The sequence below is a fragment of the Ranitomeya variabilis genome, chromosome 7 (genome assembly GCF_051348905.1).
Source record: "Ranitomeya variabilis isolate aRanVar5 chromosome 7, aRanVar5.hap1, whole genome shotgun sequence".
Classification (NCBI taxonomy): domain Eukaryota; kingdom Metazoa; phylum Chordata; class Amphibia; order Anura; family Dendrobatidae; genus Ranitomeya; species Ranitomeya variabilis.
Window position 1 is genome coordinate 207,810,803 of NC_135238.1, and position 24,162 is coordinate 207,834,964.

Below are 24,162 nucleotides of genomic sequence, written 5' to 3' on the forward strand. Positions count from 1 at the left end.
TGCTGTATAATGTCTTTCACGCTGTTGATGCTACTTCTGAAAATGACCTAAACAGAAAAAGAAGAGCAGGAATCCCTCTGTTTCTGTATACTGTGTATAGAAGACATCATAGCAGCTGATTTCCACCTACTTCATAAGAATCAAAGCAAACTTGCAAACTAGAGATAGAGCTCTGGGATAAATGGTAAAAAATGCAGGATTCAAGTCCAGGAATGTTATTTCTAATGTATACACACATGACAGCCTATTCTGAAAAGTTACCTAAGATGACAGGTAGCCTTCAAGGTTCAAAGTTCCTCCCAGAGAAATACCTGAGGGTATTTAGAATCTCTATCTCATAGACACTGCCTCAGGATGTTGGCAAGGCAGTCAATGGCAAAGAGTGGAGTAAGGAATACTGCGAAGTACTTAAACTGATGATAGTGAGTACTTTAATCTATGGAAGCAGCAGGCCCCAAGGTAAGGGTGCAGTCAGACAGCTGTATAAATTGGACTTCAGTGCTCAGACTGGCCAGCGGCTCTTCCAACCCAAGCGTGACAGCTTCATGCATTTCTATATAGCTGTCACGCTTAGGTCGGGAGAGCAACTGGCCAGTCCAATCTCGATCTATATAGATGTCTGACTGTGTCCTAAGTGTTAGGCTTTACAGATTTTTTTTTTATTACAGAATGGTGCAACTCATCACCAGCTAAGCTAAGCCATTAATCCCATCATCCCCCCAAAGTGTCCCCACTTCTTTATAAAGCCTGGGTTTGTGTATTTCCCAAACGTCTTTCACATTTCTACTTCCTTACGTTTTCCTTTGGCTCATCAAATTCTGAGATATCTGGAGCAACATTACCAAAAACATATAGCATTAACATTTTCAACGGAGTTAAAGCACTTTGATACCCTCCGGAGAGATAATGTGCTATGTGTTCCTATATGTGGCGACAGAGTAGTTTGTAGAAAAGAGAAAACAAGAGCAGAACTAGCACGTAGTATCTGGGTGACAAGCCTCTTCGGTACAGGCCAAACCTTCTGCAAAATTCAAGAAATTGGAGGCAGCACACCATTCAAAGTGAAAAAAGTGCTGCTTAATGGTCCATCATGGCGACATTTCTGTTCCAAAGTGAGAACCATGAAATGTTTGCAAAGGCTTGAGAAAAGTTCTCACTTTAGAACCAAAACATCGCCAAGTTGGGCCATTAAACAGCACTTTCTCACCAATTTCTTGGATCACATAGTGGTTTGGATATGAATTGCAGCCTATCAAGGGTTTTGCTCCTATGTTGTGTTATTGCATTAAATGTGTTTTATGAGAAATTAGAGTCCTTGAACAAATTAAAGAAAAGGAAAGAGTGGAAACGTCTGTACCTTGGTGAACACTTGATCTACTCAGTTAACCTCAACAACTATCCAGGCTACCTAGCCATGCTCTAAGAGTGAGCACTCCTATCCTACTGATGTTGTCTTCTGAGCATCATCCATCTTGGGTCGGGGTCACACTTGCGAGTGCAATGCGAGAAACTGGCACGAGTCTCTCGCATCAATACCCGGCACTGCCGCCTGCTCTCAGGAATGGAGCATTCAGCTGCAAAGAAATACATGGAGCCACATGCTCCGGTCCCGAGTGCCGGCGTCAGTGCCGGGTATTGAGGTGAGAGACTAGCCCAAGTTTCTCGCATTGCACTCGCAAGTGTGACCCCGACCTAAATCTCATATCTTCAGTGTTGTGGAGAACAGGGACCAGGTGTGAAGACAGCCAATATCCAGATCTCTTTATTGACCATTGATATATTGCCAGATAGTGATTACTTTGCCATCTTTTGTGACTATTATAAGACTTAACAAAAAATGTAATAATAATAATAATAATTGTATTTATATAGCGCCAACATATTCCGCAGCGCTTTACAAATTATAGAGGGGGATGGTACAGACAATAGACATTACAGCATAACAGAAATCACAGTTCATGTAGCTCAATTATGAAAAAAAAAATGCAAGAACGATCGAACGTGTGTTATCTCTGTATCGAGAGGGAGTCTTGGGGTGAAATTGTGTAGCTAATGGAATTAGGCTTTAAGTAAATCACCTCTGTTGTCTCTGAGTAAATTGATTAATTCTCTTTCAGATGAATTTGGAATACATGTGTAATCGCCAAGACTCTCGTACCCATTTAATGAATGTTCCTAGTACTGCTGGGCAAGATAAGATATTAACTTGTTGTACATACTCTTAGGAACAGACGACAATACTTTCACCTCCATTTATCATTATGTGAAGTCAGAACAGCCTACCAGCTTCTGCGTCATTATCCGTTTTTTTTTTCCCCGCACTTTCTGGATTAAGGTTTACTAGCAAAAAATGTATTTGATATCTTAAGAGCTGGTTTGTAAACAGCGGATGGGAGATGAAGTTTTTGTTGCTCTTGCCACCCTGTATATGTTTCCTCCGCGTCCTATTATTTGCTAATTTTATTCTGAGTGAGGCAAGCTCTTGGCACAGCTCGGAGAATTAGGAGCATCTTCTATCCATGAGTGTTTGTTACATTTAACATCAAGCTGAATTATTCCTGCAGATGCTTCGGCTCATTAGAATTCAGAGTGTGTTATTGACGGGAGCCTGTGGGAGTCATATGGATGTCATTACTTGCTTTAGAAATGGCACGATTTCAGTATTTCATATGGTACATTAAGGAGGTTTGGTTGTCTTGCAAAATACGTACAATATTGTCGAAAAGTTTTTGTGTAGTAATTAAGACAATAAGGCATTGAAGATCAAAAATCATTAAAGGGATTGTCCAGGACTATATATTTTTTACTATGGGCCTAAAAACTAACAGGCCGGTAGTTGCTAACAGAGGCAAATACCTGCCTATTTTACCTAGATTAGAAGAAGAAAGACCAGCACACTGTCCTTTTAAAAGAATTGCGTACTTGAGGATGGGCCTCGTGGTGAAGGCTTATACAGGTAGAAAACTCCGCACCACAAACGAAAATGAGACTGTATGTCATGCTTTATTTTGATCCGGCAAGGTGTCAAAACCAGATGTTATCCAACATTCGACTGGGAGTGGTCTTTGTCAACGACATCCGTTATGGGTGCAGGTAAGCAAAATGTAGTAGAGCAATAATGTAAATCGTAAGATCTCTTTGATGTCAAGGAGGACCTGTGTGAAGCAGGAGCCAGAGATCAGGGAATGTGGGAAGCAGAGTGTAAGCTGTCTTACAGCCTTCGGCTTACACCTTGCTTGCCGCATTTGCTGATTCCCGACTCCAGCTCCACACAGGTCCTCCTTGACATGAAACAGATCTTACAATTTACGTTATTGTTCTACTAGATTTTGCCTTCTTACCCCTGCAGCAGATGTCCTTGACAAAGACAGCTACCTGTCAAAACGTTGGACCACATGATCTTTTATGACTCCTTTGCTGGATCAAAATAAATTTACACTGCAGCAAGACCTACAGTCTCATTTTCTTTTGTGGTGCTACTTCTATATACCTATTCTACCTGTTGCCGGCTCAAAGCAGCTCTTGACGACATCTGCTGGCAATTCAACTGCTCAAAGTCAAGAGAGCAGCTTTTCTTCTTCTGGTCTGCTCTGTGATGGGGCATGACTGCCAATGTCACGCTAATTGACAGCCATCTCCGCACAGTCTGTCAATCAGTGTGACTTCCGCAGTCACACCCTGTCAACGGAGCAGAGATTATGAGGAGTCACTACTTTGTTGATGTGACGTCAGCAGAAGCCACTGAATCACTGCTCACAGCGGTGACTACTGCAGTGTGGTATTAGCCGCAGTGATCACATGTCTATCTAGATGGGGCTTGGACCTTAATCTTATGGATCTTAATATATTGGAACAATATTGGGGGGATTGGTAAAGGGAGTATTTCATAATAAATTGATATTATTCTTGGCATTTGCTTTTTTTTAAAAAAAAAAATGTGGCTGTAAAACCCTGTTAATAGTCATAGTGCTCCTTAACCAACCATAACTAAAATATGCTTGGTCTGGGTAAATAAATTATACTTAAGAATAACTTGTCAGTGACTAAGAGCCATAGTCGAACGGTCAGTCCGGCCTTGTTTGGTCTTTCTTGCTTTATAGAGAAAAGTCCTAGGTCCAACAAGTTCAACCTTCTCGAAAACTCACAAATTTATTTTACTACGATATCTTTTTAAAAAATTTTTTGTGAGAAGTGATGTTATACCTAGTCCATAAAGATTCTCATAGCAAAAACTTACTTTTAACCATTTTGACACAGAGAATTGTAAAGCAATGAACAATAACATAATAATAAGAAGTGTTCCCAGCCTGTTGAGAAAGCGATACAGAAAATCTGCTAACGTAGCCTGGGGAGTCCAACAGAAAATGAGATTGTGTTGATAATATTGCAGTTTTGGGAGCAATCGATGAGTAAATGGCCAGATAAATAAGAGGTAAACAATAACAAGACATTGGTACTGAGGTGTATATGAAAGAAAACGTGAGATATATTGAAGACAGCAAAAATTCACTTTTGCTTGAACACCCTTTAATACGATACTGAATTATCACATGTCCCTTGATTTCAATGGTTCCCAAAAAAATTCCATCTATCACTTGTTGGTTTGCTGCTGATTTTGGAAGGGTTTGTCTAGTTTAAAACAAAAAATCTGTACTTAACGGAGACTGACAATTATTTCCAATGGATAATTGACAATGGGTAAGCCTGGCACTCCGTGTAGGAATTAATTCATGCTCAGAAGGAATCTCAACAATTCATATATAGGCAACCTTTGGCACAGAAGATGAGACAGTATGTATGTGAAGATGCAGACAATTTTTTAAATGTTTCAACCTAGGGCCTTTATGAAGGAATTCTTTAAATCATACAATAATTCTATAAGTAATAGGTTCAGTTTGTTTATTGAATTATTTATTCTGTATAATTTACAGGTTTCCTTGATAAAGGCCTTAGGCCGAAACGCCTGTTCTTCGCATGGTCTGTAAATTCATGAATAAAGCTCTCGTACATACAGCTCTGACAAAAATTAAGAGACCATCACATCAAAGCCCTGTCATGGGCAGCCCAATCTCCAGACCTGAACCCCATTAAAAACCTCTGGAATGTAATCAAGAGGATGATGGATAGTCACAAGCCATCAAACAAAGAAGAACTGCTTAAAGGGAACCTGTCAACCCCCCAGGCATTTGTAACTAAAAGAGCCACCTTGTGCAGCAGTAATGCTGCATTCTGACAAGGTGGCTCTTTTAGTTCGGGTCCCTGGCACTGCTGAAAGAATGGTTTTTGAAATTTGTCCCTCATACTGTGAAATCACCAGGGGGGCAGCTTTTTCCCTCCTAATCCAGATGCCTCCCAGCCGTCAATCATGGCCTCTGCGCGCCGGGCGCTGCCTCCTCTTCCTTCAGTAGCGTCCCCGGTACCTGCGCTGTAAGTACAAAGGGCAGCGCAACTGCGCATGCCCGAAAAAAAAATAACTGAGCAGGCGCCGGGGACGCTAATAAAGGAAGAGGAGGCGGCACCTGGCGTGCAGAGGCCATGATTGACGGCTGTCGTGCATCTGGATTAGGAGGGAAAAAGCTGCCCTATGGCGATTTCAAGGTATGAGGGACAAATTTCAAAAACCATTCTTTCAGCAGTGCCAGGGACCCGAACTAAAAGAGCAACCTTGTCAGAATGCAGCATTACTGCTGCACAAGGTGACTCTTTTAGTTACAAACGCCTGGGGGAGTGACAGGTGCCCTTTAAATTTTTGCGCCAAAAGCAGTGTGAAAGACTGGGGGAAAGAATGCCAAGACGCATGAAAACTGTGATTAAAAATCATGGTTATTCCACAAAATATTGAATTTTGAACTCTTCCTGAGTTAAAACATTAGTATTGTTGTTTCTAAAAGATTATGAACTTGTTTTCTTTGCATTATTTGAGGTCTGAAAGCACTGTTTTTTTTTTATTTTGACCATTTTTCTTTGTCAGAATGGGCTATAAAACCATAAGTAAGACACTGGGTGAGAAGGAGACAACAGTTGGTGCAATAGTAAGAAAATGTGAGAAATACAAAATGACTGTCAATCAACATCGATCTGGGGCACCATGCAAAATCTCACCTCGTGGGGTATCCTTGATCATGAGGAAGGTGAGAGATCAGCCTGAAGCTACACAGAGGGAATTTAATTGATCTCATTGCAGCTGGGACAACAGTCACCAAGAAAACCATTGCTAACACATTACGCCGTAAAGCAGAGGTGTCAAACTGCATTCCTCGAGGGCCACCAACAGGTCATGTTTTCAGGATTTCCTTGTATTGCACAGGTGATAATTTAATCACCTGCACAGAATGATTCCAGCACCTTGTGGAATGCTAAGGAAATCCTGTAAACATGACCTGTTGGCGGCCCTCGAGAAATGCAGTTTGACACCTCTGCCGTAAAGGTTTAAAATCCTGCAGTGCCAGAAAGGTCCACCTGCTCAAGAAGGCACATGTGCAGGCACATCTGAAGTTTGCCAATGAGCACCTAGATGATTCTGTGAGTGATTGGGAGAAGGTGCTGTGGTCAGATAAGACAAAAATTGAGGTATTTGACATTAACTCAACTCGCCGTGTTTGGAGGAAGAGAAATACTGCATGTGACCCAAAGAACAACGTCCCCACTGTCAAGCATGGAGGTGAAATCTTTGTTTTGGGGCTGTTTGGGGCACAGGACTACTTCACCCCATCAATGGGAGAATGGATGAAGCCGTATACTGTGAAATCCTGAGTGACAACCTCCTTCAGGACATTAAAAATGGGTCATGGCTGGGTCTTCCAGCAAGACAATAAACCAAAACATACAGCCAAGGCAACAAATGAGTGGCTCAAAAAGAAGCACATTAAGGTCATGGAGTGGCCTAGCCAGTCTCCAGACCTTAATCCCATAGAAAACTTATGGAGGGAGTTGAAGCTCTGAGTTTCCAAGCGACTGCCTCAAAATCTTAATGATTTAGAGATGATCTGCAAAGAGGAGTGGACCAATAATTCCTCCTAACATGTGCGCAAACTGTCATGATCTCAATGGCAAGAGAACATAGCATAAGCATATATAGGAACTAGCTCTTGGAAGATGGGAACTGAGCTGACCATGAACTAAACCTAACGCACAACTAGCAGTGGCCGGGTAGCATGCCTACGTTGATTCTAGATGCCCAGCCCAGCCGGAGGACTAAATAAAGCTAGCAGAGGAAAATATTAGTCCTAGCTCACCTCTAGAGAAATACCCCGAAAGGAGACAGAGGCCCCCCACATGTATTGGCGGTGAGTTGAGATGAAATAACAAACGTAGTATGAAAATAGGTTTAGCAAATTTGAGGTCCACTTACTACATAGCAGAAGACAGAAAGGACACTTTCATGGTCAGCTGAAAACCCTATCAAAAAACACCATCCAGAAATTACTTTAAAACTCTGGCATTAACTCATAACACCAGAGTGGCAATTCCCGTTCACAAGAGCTTTCCAGACACAGTAACGAAACTACAGCTGTGAACTGGAACAAAATGCAAAAACAAACATGGACAAGAGTCCAACTTATCTAGTAGTTGTCTAGGAGCAGGAACAAGCACAGAGAGGCTTCTGATAACATTGTTGACCTGCAAGCAACTAACAGAGCAGCAAGGTTATATAGCGACTCCCACATCTTGATGGGAACAGGTGAACAGAGAAGATGAAGACACCAGTTCAATTCCACCAGTAGCCACCGGGGGAGCCCAGAATCCAAATTCACAACAGTACCCCCCCCTCAAGGAGGGGGCACCGAACCCTCACCAGAACCACCAGGGCGATCAGGATGGGCCCTATGAAAGGCACGAACCAGATCGGAGGCATGAACATCAGATGCATTCACCCAAGAATTATCCTCCTGGCCGTATCCCTTCCACTTGACCAGATACTGGAGTCTCCGTCTGGAAACACGAGAGTCCAAAATTTTCTCCACAACGTACTCCAACTCACCCTCAACCAACACCGGAGCAGGAGGCTCAACGGAAGGCACAACCGGTACCTCATACCTGCGCAATAATGACCGATGAAAAACGTTATGAATAGAAAAGGATGCAGGGAGGTCCAAACGGAAGGAAACAGGGTTAAGAATCTCCAATATCTTATACGGGCCGATAAACCGAGGCTTAAACTTAGGAGAAGAGACCCTCATAGGGACAAAACGAGAAGACAACCACACCAAATCCCCAACAGAAAGCCGAGGACCAACACGACGGTGGCGGTTGGCAAAAAGCTGAGTCTTCTCCTGGGACAACCTCAAATTGTCCACCACCTGCCCCCAGATCTGATGCAATCTCTCCACCACAGCATCCACTCCAGGACAATCCGAAGATTCCACCTGACCAGAGGAAAATCGAGGATGAAACCCCGAATTACAGAAAAACGGGGACACCAAAGTGGCAGAGCTGGCCCGATTATTGAGAGCGAACTCCGCCAATGGCAAAAAAGCAACCCAATCATCCTGGTCAGCAGACACAAAACACCTCAGATATGTCTCCAGGGTCTGATTAATCCGCTCGGTCTGGCCATTCGTCTGAGGATGGAAAGCGGACGAAAAAGATAAATCTATGCCCATCCTAGCACAGAATGCCCGCCAAAATCTAGACACGAATTGGGTCCCTCTGTCAGAAACGATATTCTCAGGAATACCATGCAAACGAACAACATTTTGAAAAAACAGAGGAACCAACTCGGAAGAAGAAGGTAACTTGGGCAGAGGAACCAAATGGACCATCTTAGAAAAACGGTCACACACCACCCAGATGACAGACATCTTCTGAGAAACAGGCAGATCTGAAATAAAATCCATCGAGATGTGCGTCCAAGGCCTCTTAGGAATAGGCAAGGGCAACAATAATCCACTAGCCCGAGAACAACAAGGCTTGGCCCGAGCACAAACGTCACAAGACTGCACAAAGCCTCGCACATCTCGTGACAGGGAAGGCCACCAGAAGGACCTTGCCACCAAATCCCTGGTACCAAAAATGCCAGGATGACCTGCCAACGCAGAAGAATGAACCTCAGAGATGACTCTACTGGTCCAATCATCAGGAACAAACAGTTTATCAGGTGGGCAACGATCAGGTCTCTCCGCCTGAAACTCCTGCAAGGCCCGCCGCAGGTCTGGAGAAACGGCTGACAATACCACTCCATCCTTAAGGATACCTGTGGGCTCAGAGTTACCAGGCGAGTCAGGCTCAAAACTCCTAGAAAGGGCATCCGCCTTAACATTCTTAGAACCCGGTAGGTATGACACCACAAAATTAAACCGAGAGAAAAATAATGACCAGCGCGCCTGTCTAGGATTCAGGCGCCTGGCGGTCTCAAGATAAATCAAATTTTTGTGGTCAGTCAATACCACCACCTGATGTCTGGCCCCCTCAAGCCAATGGCGCCACTCCTCAAAAGCCCACTTCATGGCCAAAAGCTCCCGATTCCCAACATAATTCCGCTCAGCGGGCGAAAATTTACGGGAAAAGAAGGCACAAGGCCTCATCACGGAGCAGTCAGAACTTTTCTGCGACAACACTGCCCCAGCTCCGATCTCAGAAGCGTCGACCTCAACCTGAAAAGGTAGAGCAACATCAGGCTGACGCAACACAGGGGCAGAGGAAAAACGGCGCTTAAGCTCCCGAAAGGCCTCCACAGCATCAGGGGACCAATCAGCAACATCAGCACCCTTCTTAGTCAAATCGGTCAATGGCTTAGCAATATCCGAAAAACCAGCAATAAATCGACGATAAAAGTTAGCAAAGCCCAAAAATTTCTGAAGACTCTTAAGAGAAGAGGGCTGCGTCCAATCACAAATAGCTTGAACCTTGACAGGATCCATTTCAATGGAAGAGGGGGAAAAAATATATCCCAAAAAGGAAATCCTCTGTACCCCAAAAACACACTTAGAACCCTTCACACACAAAGAATTAGACCGCAAAACCTGAAAAACCCTCCTGACTTGCTGGACATGAGAGTCCCAGTCATCCGAAAAAATCAGAATATCATCCAGATACACAATCATAAATTTATCCAAATAATCGCGAAAAATATCATGCATAAAGGACTGGAAAACTGACGGAGCATTAGAAAGACCAAAAGGCATCACTAAATACTCAAAGTGGCCCTCGGGCGTATTAAATGCGGTTTTCCACTCATCCCCCTGCCTGATTCGCACCAAATTATACGCCCCACGAAGGTCAATCTTAGAGAACCACTTAGCCCCCTTTATGCGAGCAAACAAATCAGTCAGCAACGGCAATGGGTATTGATATTTAACAGTGATTTTATTCAAAAGCCGATAATCAATACATGGTCTCAAAGAGCCGTCTTTTTTTGACACAAAGAAAAAACCGGCTCCTAAGGGAGATGACGATGGACGAATATGTCCCTTTTCCAAGGACTCCTTTATATATTCTCGCATAGCAGCATGTTCAGGCACAGACAGATTAAATAAACGACCCTTTGGGTATTTACTACCCGGGATTAAATCTATGGCACAATCGCACTCTCGGTGCGGAGGTAACGAACCAAGCTTGGATTCTTCAAAGACGTCACGATAGTCAGACAGGAACTCAGGAATTTCAGAGGGAATGGATGATGAAATGGAAACCACAGGTACATCCCCATGAGCCCCCTTACATCCCCAGCCCAACACAGACATAGCTCTCCAGTCGAGGACTGGGTTGTGAGATTGCAGCCAAGGCAATCCTAGCACCAAATCATCATGTAGATTATACAGCACCAGAAAGCGAATAATCTCCTGGTGATCCGGATTAATACGCATAGTTACTTGTGTCCAGTATTGTGGTTTATTATTAGCCAATGGGGTGGAGTCAATCCCCTTCAGAGGAATAGGAGTCTCCAAAGGCTCTAAATCATACCCACAGCGTTTGGCAAAGGACCAATCCATAAGACTCAAAGCGGCGCCAGAGTCGACATAGGCGTCCGTGGTAATAGATGACAAAGAGCAAATCAGGGTCACAGATAGAATAAATTTAGACGGTGAGGTGCAAATGGAAACAGATTTACCAAGCTTTTTAGTGCGCTTAGAGCATGCTGATATAACATGAGTAGAATCACCACAATAGAAACACAACCCATTTCTCCGTCTAAAATTCTGCCGCTCGCTTCGGGACAGAATTCTATCACACTGCATACTCTCTGGCGACTTCTCAGTGGACACCGCCAGATGGTGCACTGGTTTGCGCTCCCGCAAACGCCTATCGATCTGAATAGCCATTGTCATGGACTCATTCAGACCCGCAGGCACAGGGAACCCCACCATAACATCCTTAATGGCATCAGAGAGACCCTCTCTGAAAGTCGCCGCCAGGGCGCACTCATTCCACTGAGTAAGCACAGACCATTTACGGAATCTTTGGCAGTAAATTTCCGCTTCATCTTGCCCCTGAGATAGGGACATCAAAGTTTTTTCTGCCTGAAGCTCCAAATGAGGTTCGTCATAAAGCAACCCCAAGGCCAGAAAAAACGCATCCACATTGAGCAACGCAGGATCCCCTGGTGTCAATGAAAAAGCCCAGTCTTGAGGGTCGCCCCGGAGCAAGGAAATCACAATCCTGACCTGCTGTGCAGGGTCTCCGGCAGAGCGAGATTTCAGAGACAAAAATAATTTGCAATTATTTCGAAAATTCTGAAACCCGGATCTATTCCCCGAGAAAAATTCCGGCAAAGGAATTCTCGGCTCAGATACAGGTGCATGACAAACAAAATCTTGCAAATTTTGTACCTTCGTGGCGAGATTATTCAAACCTGCAGTTACACTCTGAAGATCCATTACAAACAGGTGGACACAGAGCCATTCAAGGGTTAAGAGGAGGTAAGAAGCAGCTAGACAGCAATTAAGGGCTAGGCAGCAAAACTCTGAGGGGGGGGAAAAAAAAAAAAAAAAATTTCCCTTCAACACTTCTTTTCCTCCTGCTTCAGCCCAAACAATTAACACTTTGCGGGCCGGTCAAACTGTCATGATCTCAATGGCAAGAGAACATAGCATAAGCATATATAGGAACTAGCTCTTGGAAGATGGGAACTGAGCTGACCATGAACTAAACCTAACGCACAACTAGCAGTGGCCGGGTAGCATGCCTACGTTGATTCTAGATGCCCAGCCCAGCCGGAGGACTAAATAAAGCTAGCAGAGGAAAATATTAGTCCTAGCTCACCTCTAGAGAAATACCCCGAAAGGAGACAGAGGCCCCCCACATGTATTGGCGGTGAGTTGAGATGAAATAACAAACGTAGTATGAAAATAGGTTTAGCAAATTTGAGGTCCACTTACTACATAGCAGAAGACAGAAAGGACACTTTCATGGTCAGCTGAAAACCCTATCAAAAAACACCATCCAGAAATTACTTTAAAACTCTGGCATTAACTCATAACACCAGAGTGGCAATTCCCGTTCACAAGAGCTTTCCAGACACAGTAACGAAACTACAGCTGTGAACTGGAAAAAAATGCAAAAACAAACATGGACAAGAGTCCAACTTATCTAGTAGTTGTCTAGGAGCAGGAACAAGCACAGAGAGGCTTCTGATAACATTGTTGACCTGCAAGCAACTAACAGAGCAGCAAGGTTATATAGCGACTCCCACATCTTGATGGGAACAGGTGAACAGAGAAGATGAAGACACCAGTTCAATTCCACCAGTAGCCACCGGGGGAGCCCAGAATCCAAATTCACAACAGCAAACCTCATCATCAGCTACAAAAAACATCTGACTGCTGTGCTTGCCAACAAGGGTTTTTGCCACCAAGTATTAAGTCTTGTTTGTCAGAGGGATCAAAAATGTATTTCTCACTGCAAAATGCAAATATATACACTCACCGGCCACTTTATTAGGTACACCATGCTAGTAACGGGTTGGACCCCCTTTTGCCTTCAGAACTGCCTCAATTCTTCGTGGCATAGATTCAACAAGGTGCTGGAAGCATTCCTCAGAGATTTTGGTCCATATTGACATGATGGCATCACACAGTTGCCGCAGATTTGTCGGCTGCACATCCCAAAGATGCTCCATACAAGGCAGGATGGATCCATGCTTTCATGTTGTTTACGCCAAATTCTGACCCTACCATCCGAATGTCGCAGCAGAAATCGAGACTCATCAGACCAAGCAACGTTTTTCCAATCTTCTACTGTCCAATTTCGATGAGCTTGTACAAATTGTAGCCTCAGTTTCCTGTTCTTAGCTGAAAGGAGTGGTACCCGGTGTGGTCTTCTGCTGCTGTAGCCCATCTGCCTCAAAGTTCGACGCACTGTGCGTTCAGAGATGCTCTTAGGCCTACCTTGGTTGTAACGGGTGGCGATTTGAGTCACTGTTGCCTTTCTATCAGCTCGAACCAGTCTGCCCATTCTCCTCTGACCTCTGGCATCAACAAGGCATTTCCGCCCACAGAACTGCCGCTCACTGGATTTTTTTTCTTTTTCGGACCATTCTCTGTAAACCCTAGAGATGGTTGTGCGTGAAAATCCCAGTAGATCAGCAGTTTCTGAAATACTCAGACCAGCCCTTCTGGCACCAACAACCATGCCACGTTCAAAGGCACTCAAATCACCTTTCTTCCCCACACTGATGCTCTGTTTGAACTGCAGGAGATTGTCTTGACCATGTCTACATGCCTAAATGCACTGAGTTGCCGCCATGTGATTGGCTGATTAGAAATTAAGTGTTAACAAGAAGTTGGACAGGTGTACCTAATAAAGTGGCCAGTGAGTGTATAATTTATACAATGTGATTTTCTGGATTTTATTTTTGATATTCTATCTCTCAATGTTAAAATTAACCTACCCTTAAAATTTTAGACTGTTCATGTCTTTGCCAGTGGGCAAACTTACAAAATCAGCAATGGCTCAAATAATTGTTTCCTTCACTGTATATATTTTTATTTTCTATTGACCTTATGGATTTTTTTTACCAAGATGAGAACACTCATAGACCAACCATGAATGGCATTCAGAGAGTTTAATAAAATGATACCTTGATATCTGCGATGCAGTCTCAAGCAGGTAGCATTCTCCTGGCATTTAGCAAACCCGGACGCATTCATCAGATTGCCAGAATAAGAAATATGATCAGTCACTCCACAGGACATGTTTCTACTTCTCCAGAATGCATCTGGATTGAGTGGCTGCTTTACATCACTCCATCCAACTCTTAGCGTTCACCTTGGTGATGTAAGACTTGCATGCAGCTGCTCGGTCATGGAAGTTTGGAGCCCTACAGTTATGGAGTCAGCGGAGAGTTGGCAACTTTTATGCTATCTGCAATCGGTGACCCCCTCTGTAACTTTACGTGGCCTTACACTTTATGGCTCAAGTGCTGTGGTTGCTTTCAACATCTTAATAATATCACTCACAGTTGATTGTGGATTATTTATAAGGGAAGAAATGTCTTAAATTGACTTGGTTGATGTCCAATTACAGAACCTCGCTGGTATTAGTCAGCTCTTTACCACCAACCATTCTTTCACTACTGTTAGTAAAGACAGACCATATAGTACATACAATACTTAGGGAGCTACAGTTGAAACCAGAAGTTTACATACACTTGACACTTGACTTTGCAGTAAGCAATAAAAATTCCTTAAAATATTCCCTCTTGCTCTTTATTCTGGCATTTGGCAGATAATTATTATGGTAATCCTAATTGACATTAAACGGGAAAGGATTATTCTGATTTCATGTCAGATATTGAGAAAAACATGCAGATGTGTCTTTTTATATAGTGTATGGAAACTTCTGGTTTCAACTGTAAACCAGTCAGAATTATAAATTCACGTTGTAATAAGAATTTGGTGCGGAGTAATAAGTTTCTCAATAAAGTTATAAACTTATACAGTTTTAGATGTTGCATAAACTGAGCTCAAGTAAAATAATCGTATTTTATATAAAAGAAACCTCTTTAGATGTTAAGTAACTTTAAGTTTGTAGGTTCTTTTATAGATCATCATAAGTTGATATTTTTTAAGGTTACTACTCCAGATAGCTTTGCCTTGGCATCCTTCGCAATTATAAAATCCATTAGCGTTATCAAGTGCGTCAAAGAAATATAACAGAATCACTTTTTATGTTGAAGTATTAGAGCTTCGTGATTTATTGCATTATAATTGCAACAGTGAAAGTTCACAGCAATGAATGGAGCCGAACGCTTTGCTAAGTGGCCTCCTGGTGACAGTTGTATTAAACGTTTGTTGTAACATGTTATATTTGTGTTTGATTGGAATGAGCGTAAAAAAAAGATACACCCAGCTGCCGATTGCTGCTTTGTGATTACTGAACCCTGCCGTGCGAAATGAATGTCACCAAAGATTACGGGACAGTTTCCTTATAGAATATAAAGTTAAATAGAAAATATGTTAGAATAAGATTTTTTTTCTCGACTGATTTGTAAAGTGTAAAAAATTGATTTAAAGTGAAAATGTGAGAACTTTTTGAAATAGAGATAAATACTAGTCATGAGTGAACGTGCTCGGATAACGTGTTATCTGAGAATGCTCGGGTGTTATCCAAGTATCTTGGGCGAGTAATATGTTCGAGTCCCTGCGGCTGCATGTTTTCCGCCTGTTAGACAGCTGCAACAACAATAGGGAATCCCCATATTTGTTGCAGTTGTCTAACAGCCATAAAACATGCAGCCGCAGGGACTCGAACATATTATTTGAGCACATGTAACACTGGAGCGTTCTCGGATTACACTTTATCTGAGCACGTTCACTCATCACTAATAATTACCATATTTTGGGGACTATAATATACACTGGACCATAAGACAAATTTAGAGGTGGAAACTAGAGAAAAAAATATTTTTTAATAGGGGTCATTGAGCTGAGATCTAAATCTGCAAGTGTGCCGACATTGTCGCCATTTTCCTAAAGCCCACCAGCATGAGATCAATGGCTCCTGCAGTGCACCACCAAGACACCCCTCCTCCCGGTCCAGGGCCCCACTCCTGCCACCGCTGGCTTACTGCAGTGACAAACCCACCTCTCTCACCGCCTCCCTCCCCGGTAAACTACATTCTGACAATAAGATGTACCCCCATTTCCCTCCCAAATTTTGGGGAAAAAAGTGTGTCTTATAGTCTGAAAAATTCCAGAGGTCTAAAACCATGCCCCCTAAAGCTCTCAATAATGCTTAACAACTTTTTGTCCAATAATATAAATTAACTTGGGTAAATTATATGTACTATTACTATTTACTTATTTACTTACAATAGGGTATATGCTCATTTTGTTTTTTGGGGAGTTTTGTCTGTGAAATGCCCACAGTGTCAACATGGTCCTACACATTGCATGTATGCTTCGGCTCATTTCTTTGGTTTTGCTGCATTTTCTTGTACTCTGTTCAGACAAGGGCGTGGCTCCCTATTTTGAGCTCGGCATTTTATCTATATAGCTTCCCATGGGCCGGTGTCTGAGCAGCCGGGCCTGTATTCTGATCTGCCCTTAACTATATTGAGGTCGGCTGACAGCTGACATAAAGTAAGGTTTTAATACTAGAGACAGGATAGGACCGTCCCGATTGGGTACACCTTGTCACAGTGGGATGGATTTTAGTTTTTTAAAAAATTAAAATAGCGTTGACTAAGTGTCCTTTGCTAGTTATGTATAGTATTACTGTTTATTTACTTATCTACTTACTACAGGGTATATGCTCATTTTTTGTTCTTGTGTTTTGTCCCTGTAATATCCACAGTGTAAACATGCTCCTACACATTGCACGTATACCATCTTACGCTCCCGTTCAGTTCTTTGTGACTCGTGCATACCTGTGTTATAGCTTTGTTTTGTACAGAGCCACAGTAGAGCTGACGTAGAGGTGCATGACCCGATTTGATGCACCGCAATATGCTTTCAATTTCAAAATTCCCACATAAAAGAATATAGAATAATGCAAGCACAGCCACGTCACAATTCGTGAGGACTCACAGTAGAACCCCATTCTTGAAAAAAAAGTTAGGTTTTACCAATGCACCAGAAATGTCTCTTTGTCTAAACTAGATTTATGTAAAAATACTAAAGTGGAAAACCGTACATCCCAATAAAGTATAAACTTGTGGGAAAGCCCGGTGAGCGGGACTGGAAAGTTGGAGGGTTTATTCAGACTTGTATAAAAGGAGCCTAACATATAAGGGCAATCCCTGCATGTTTTGTGGATGTCTAGCAGCCCCCCAAGCATGCGGGCGCGGGGACTCAAACAGGTCACTCGAGCACCCGTGATACTCGGTGCGTACCGGAGCACCATCTGAAAACTTGAGCAACGAGCATGTGCGCTCATCACTGCTGATACCGTAACATATAGCATGTCATATGATATCATACAGTATGTTTAAAGACAAAGTCAACATAAATTGCAAGTATTTTATTTCAACCCAACGTTCATTAACAATGTCTGAAGCTGGCAATATTTGATCAATAACATTGGCTTTAAAATTACATAAATATGTTGGATACAGCTCCCGAAGCAACACGAAGATCATATTTCCCTGTAGTCCTCCCGTTCATACACTGCAAAGCTCCTGTCTATTGCCTGTGCCTCAATCAGGATTAATGTATAGAATTACCCAGCCTATCCTATCATTCATCACAGATTAGGTATCACTTCTTTTTTCCTAATCAGGAATAGAAAGATTTTACTTCTCGGATCTCGTTTTGCCATCTTTTATTATAATTTAATAGTTCTGATGTCATTTCATTACTTAGTCTGCAGGGTAACCTTTTACATGATGAAAATACACTGAAACAAAGATAAAACCTGCAAATCGTGATTGATGCTGTACACTCTACAATTATTTAAAAAGAACTGTAGGACTTTTATCTATTGGAGATCCCAATTTATAAAACTTTTATGTATATTTGATTTTGTTTTATGGTTAAAATCATTTTAAATGCAAATGTGTAGAAGCAGTGGGCAATATTTCTTTTTTTAAAGGGAATCTAGACACCAAAGTAACATCATCTATGCATAGTCCCTGTAATGTTGATGATGTCTATACCTTTGTTTTCTAAGTCTGTGCTTCCATTTTCTAGAAACCCATTGGCAAATTTTCATGCCTTGCACTTATAGCTCTCCGGTCTCACTTCCTCCCTCTTTCTCCACCCACCGCCGACCTCCTGTCAGTGATTGACAGGACACTCTGCTTTGACCTGCTTCTTCACCTGTGATTTCACTCAAGCATGATCATTCCCATCATACACCGTCATTTAATGAAAAATTGGTGATGATTTCTATAAAACGAAGGCACGGACTTATAAAACAACAAAGGTATGGTCGTAATCGACATTACAGGGACTTTACATCATATTCACCTTTTTCCGAGAGTGCCTGTGTATTGAGAAGTAGGGAAGAATATCTGTTGCCCAAACAAGCTATCATCTGACAGCTTTTAAAGATGTACGATTCTGACTAATGGTCACAAAACCTGATATTTTGTCTTTTGATGGCTTCACTCAGATTTTTTTCAGGTAGCTACTTTGACCATAAAAAGTTCAACACAATTAAAACACACACACACCATATCATAGTTTATTTATTATGCTCACTTTAGAGGCAACATTATCACTGTCCCCATTGGGGCTCACAATCTAAATTCCCTATCAGTATGTCTTTGGAGTATGGGAGGAAACTGGAGAACCCAAAGAAAATCCACACAGACACGGAAAGAACAAACAAACTCCTTGCAGATATTGTGCTTGGTGGAATTTGAACCCAGGACCCCAGCCCTACAAGGCTGCAGTGCTAACCACTGAGCCACCGTGCTGCCACTATAGTCCTAATAATGCTATTTTTCCTAAATTAAAGACGCTCTAACACCAGATTTCGCTATACAAACATCTTACTTGAAAGTTTAGTTACCTTTTAATAAATGTAACTTTTCAAAATATACTGTCATCTGTGTACACTTTTCTGGTTATTATATGCCATGTATTCTACACTTCACCAGTTTCCTCTCTGCAGGCTTTGCCTCTTATTTTGCAGTGGACTGATCTGTAGGGAGGACACAAGCTCCTATGATGTTTCATATACACAGCACAGAAGACAGCAGACAAACAGAAGCAGTAGCAAGGAGGAAATTATACATCAGTACTGAGCAGTGTAGATGTGAATCCATCTGTGGTGTGAGATAAGACTTTTTAGAAAGCTCAGCATGCTCTTTTTGTGTATCCCTCTGCTTTTTTTCTCACCTTGTTTCTCTCTTTTCCTCACCCATTTCCTCATAATAGAGTATCTGACTAAAATGGAAGTGAGATTTTTTTTTTCTTTTTTCTTTTTTTCAGAGAGCATAGTGAGTTCAGTAGGCAGGTAATAAAGCGGATATTGGCTCACAAGTGGAAAAAGAAGAACATTTGTCTGATAAAAAAAATTACAAAGTTTCTTACAATCACTTGTACTGTTGATTCATACAAAGTTTTCTTGAAGCTACATATGCCACTTAAACATCTTTAAGACTTGGTGAGGCTGGTGTACTGACTTTGGAAACCCATAACAGAATGGCTATTTAGTTCTTGTTCAAAATGTTCTTTCCTAATGTTAAATTGAGCATCGCGAGTACAGAATTATACTGCCACTCTGATGTGGATTTTCAAAGTAAATACATTTGACTAATCAGGTCTAAGATATAATGTATACAGTTTTTATTGTGACTTCTGTTGACAGATCATCTTTGCACTGTGAAACCATGAATATTCTTGTCAGAATTGTTGATATTTATATCCATGTTTGTGTCTATTAGTAATTGGCAGATAAAGGTGCTAATCATGTCCCAAACACTTCTTACCTCCCTGAGTTAGAAAATTTTCAAAGTATTTTTTTCCCATGTTATATCCTTAATGACATCTGCTTCGTTAAAATCTGAAAATATCATTGGATGGAATTACTTATGTATAAAAAAAAAAATGCAATCCGTTAAAATGAAATTAACGCTTTGGATCTCGTTGACAGGCGGGACTTTGTGTTTGAACAGAAGCGGAATTAAAGGATTGTGACGTTCCCGCTAATCAGCCGTTGCATCTGCATAATCTTTTGTGCTGTATTGGACATTCCGAGCATGTCCTGAAATTTTAAGAAGTTTTTTTGAAGTGATCCATCATGTTTCAGAGTAGAGATTAAATAAGCATGGGCTGTCAGAAATGTCAGCATGATAGCGGTGTGGTTCAGCGAGGCTGAACTCTGGAGATAAACCTTACCTAGACGCTCTAGGTCTTTTTTTCTTTTAAATAGAATGCACTGTCAGTTTTATAGACTGCCAATCCTTGTTCCACATCTTGTGCAGGTCGGCACATCTCATCAGCCCTTTTTCTGTTGAAATAAGCAGTGAATATTTACAAAGGTTAATATTCTCTGTCGCCAAGACTTTTTATGTCCTCGTAAATTAAAATGAATGTTAAATAAAATTCTTTATGTGTCTTTTTAGCTAAAAGACATTTACACATGAAGAGACACCAGCAGACGATAGACCTCTCTTAGTGGGTAGAGGTGTTTTCATTCTCTATTAATGGTTATATTGGTTTCTGAATTTTTACAATCATCATCATTTTTATCATTTAAAGGGATTGTCCTAAACTGGCACATAACTTGTTGATTCCTGGGGGCCGATCTCTGGTACACTCACCAATCCCGAGATTGAGGCTCTGAAATGCACCAAGTGAAACCACTATATTTATTGTCTCACGGGTACAGCACAGACAACTCCAGCAGGTCCGATGACAATGAATAGAATGGTGATGTATAGAGATCAGCAAACCCGAACTTGAATGTCTGGGGTTCGTACCGGACAGTTAGTGTCTGGTGCTAAACTCCGAACATGGACTTCTCCCTGAAGTCGGTTCTAATGTTCGGAGTTCCAGGGCAAGTTCGGGGAGAGAGAGAATTTTTAAAGCTCAATCGTTTGGGTCCCAATTGATTTCAATGGGGTTTAGGTTCAAGTTCAGGTGTAGTTCTGGGACCCGAACCAGACTTTAGACTAAAGTTCGGATCGGGTGCCAGAACCCGAACTTCTACTGGTTCGCTCGTCCCTAGTGGTGTGCGAATGCGCTAACCTTTCTACTCTAACTTGAAATTTTCCAGTAAAGTTATTGTGATCAGTGAAGTCCCCTAGCAATGAGCCAGTTATCTATCCATAGTATGTAAAGTATTCGTAGAATGGAGCCGAAGGATAACAAGGCTGCAAGTCACCAAGGGTATTGCGAATCCCGGCAACTGCAGCAATCTTTCGCATTATTCCTTACCTTTGTTCCTCACTCATGGGCTTGAATGATGTTTGCTCAGCATTGCTATGTCACTGTAATCAGCAGCTCTGGACAGTCGTTAGCATTGGGACTGGTTTAGACAGGAAATATGTGGATAAATTACCTTCCAATTGGACTATCATTGGTACACTTGTCTTTTAGTACCCTACCAAGCAGTGAAAGTAGTTTCGTGACTTCCGACAGGCTATCTTTAAAGAAGACGTTTCACCAAATTTTTCATGTTGAAGTGGATTTCTGATGTAATAGTGGCTGCAGAGCAGAATAGTAGCAGTAAAAGTACTGGTACATTAAGATTTACCTTTTTTAAGTCCAATTGGGTGTTATTAGTTACTTTTCTCTCCGGTCATGTACATCTTCTGCCTGTATGAGTTGCCCAATCAGAAGCAAACAGCAACATCTTAGAGAGAGAACACGACGCCACCATAGCTAAGGTGTGCGAGATGTAAGTGTAGCGCCCCCACCGCCGCAGGGCCGAGGGGTACCCGGTACCGGGCCTCTGAGTCTCTGTTCTGGGGTAGTCACGGTGGCTAGACCCGGCCCGTGACCCTGCTGAGGGGCGTACAATGTAGGTAGAGGTATAGGAGGGTGTTATCGTGCAGGACGCAATCAATCACAAGGACACAGGGGTGCACTCTCTTTACCTCTTTACTGAAGGTCTCAAAGTCCTCAATCCGGAATACGGTTAACCAGGCTACGCAAGTCCGGCCGGTCCGATGGCACCTCCAGAATTCCCTTTGCAGGTGGAAATCAGTGTCTACCTGCTAGCGCTTGTGTGTTGCGGTCCTCCCCTGCTGTGCTTACGGGATAGTCCCCACAACAGTTGTGTCTGTTTCTCGTGTTCCCTCACAACTCGATCGGATGATGTTCTTCTCCTCCATCCCTTCCTGATGTTCTGGTTAGGACGCACCCGTATGACGGGTAGGCTCGGAGCTCTTCCGGGACCCTAGAGTCGCCCCTCTCCTAGTGTGCCCCCTATGTCTGCTTAGGTGATGTTAGTGAGACAGCCCGCCTGTAACTGACTGTCCTGCCGTAGGTTTGAAGTATGGCCTGGAGTTCTATACTTCCTCGGCGTTCCGGCCACCGGTAAATTGCGCATCAGTAGGATGTTGCCTCGGTCTAACAGCACGACTCCCACTGGTATTCTCCTTCTTGGTTTGATCTCGTTTCTCACTCAGCACAATAAATCTCGCTTCTTATCCTTTCTTGGGGCACCGCCGCAATGTCGTGCAGGCACGGTCCCGTAACGTTCTCTCTCGTTGCCAGGCCTCTGTCAGGATCCCACCCCTGACAGGGACCCTACCGAATCTTCCCCCACAACACCCTCTGCCACAAGGTGTTGCCTGGTTCCAACCCAGTCAGCTTTCTTTCTAACTTCCTGCCTGACCCCCAGTTTTACCAAAGTGTGAGGAGTGGCCTAATGAATAGAACCCTTAGCTCCCCCTGGAGGCCCGACTGTGAAATGTATTGGTGTATGTGATACCTGGTCAGATGAATCCCTTCAGTGCCATCAGACGTACCATAGCCCCCCATAGTGGCGGAGCAACAGTACTGCAACGACCAGGACTCTGGGGCGCTGCATAAGAATAAGTTCCCACGGTGAGTTTTTGTTCAGATTTTGACTCTGCATATTTTCTTAAAAAATGCAAATTACCTATCTTGCTGAATGGGTGCAAAATTGGTGCCAAAAATCTTTGACGGAGAAAAAAAGCAAATTCGATCTCATTCAGACAAAGTAGAGAATTGGATGAGCAATATGTCCTGGTTTTCGAATTGTTTCCTCCAAGCTTTTTAATATATTTAAAATGAATTATTTTAACTAAAATGTCTTGAAAATAAAACCATAAAACCACGGCATGCAATGCTGACGTACACAGCATAGATTAGAACATAACAGTGTGAAAAATACATTTCATACCAAGCATTCATACTGTATTGATAAATCGACTTAACCTTTCCCTTTCATCTGGATGACAAATTCCCTGCCAGAGTCCGCGGTGTCTTCTACACAATTGTTATTTCCTTCACAATGAAGAGGCTTTAGAAATATTCTGATAATATTGTTCCTTTAAATAAATATATATATATATATATATATATATATATATATATATATATATATATATATATATATATATATATATATATATATATACAGTCATATGAAAAAGTTTGGGCACCCCTATTAATGTTAACCTTTTTTCTTTATAACAATTTGGGTTTTTGCAACAGCTATTTCATTTTCATATATCTAATAACTGATGGACTCAGTAATATTTCTGGATTGAAATGAGGTTTATTGTACTAACAGAAAATGTGCAATCTGCATTTAAAGAAAATTTGACTGGTGCAAAAGTATGGGCACCTCAACATAAAAGTGACATTAATATTTTGTAGATCCACCTTTTGTAAAAATAACAGCCTCTATTCGCTTCCTGTAGCTTTTAATGAGTTCCTGGATCCTGGATGAAGGTATTTTTGACCATTCCTCTCTACAAAACAATTCCAGTTCAGTGAAGTTTGATGGTCGCCGAGCATGGACAGCCCTCTTCAAATCATCCCACAGATGTTCAATGATATTCAGGTCTGGGGACTGGGCCATTCCAGAACATTGTAATTGTTCCTCTGCATGAATGCCTGAGTAGATTTGGAGCGGTGTTTTGGATCATTGTCCTGTTGAAAGATCCATCCCCTGCATAACTTCAACTTCGTCACTGATTCTTGCACAATATTGTCAAGAATCTGCTGATACTGAGAGGAATCCATGCGACCCTCAACTTTAACAAGATTCCCGGTGCCGGCATTGGCCACACAGCCTCAAAGCATGATGGAACCTCCACCAAATTTTACTGTGGGCAGCAAGTGTTTTTCTTGGAAT

General features: G+C 42.2%; 1 protein-coding gene across 3 annotated transcripts in view; it reads left to right on the top strand.

Moving 5' to 3' along the window:
• Positions 1-24,162, top strand: part of STK39 (serine/threonine kinase 39) — a 310,745-nt gene that overhangs the window by 263,759 nt on the left and 22,824 nt on the right. The window contains exon 17 of one of the 3 annotated variants that reach the window (XM_077272788.1): positions 19,981-20,424. The exons of the other annotated variants lie outside the window; for them this stretch is intronic. Within the exon in view, the coding sequence (XP_077128903.1) occupies positions 19,981-20,024 (44 nt within the window). The 3' untranslated portion in view covers positions 20,025-20,424. Of the gene's footprint in view, positions 1-19,980; positions 20,425-24,162 lie in introns of those variants that run through there. 3 annotated transcript variants of the gene reach the window in all.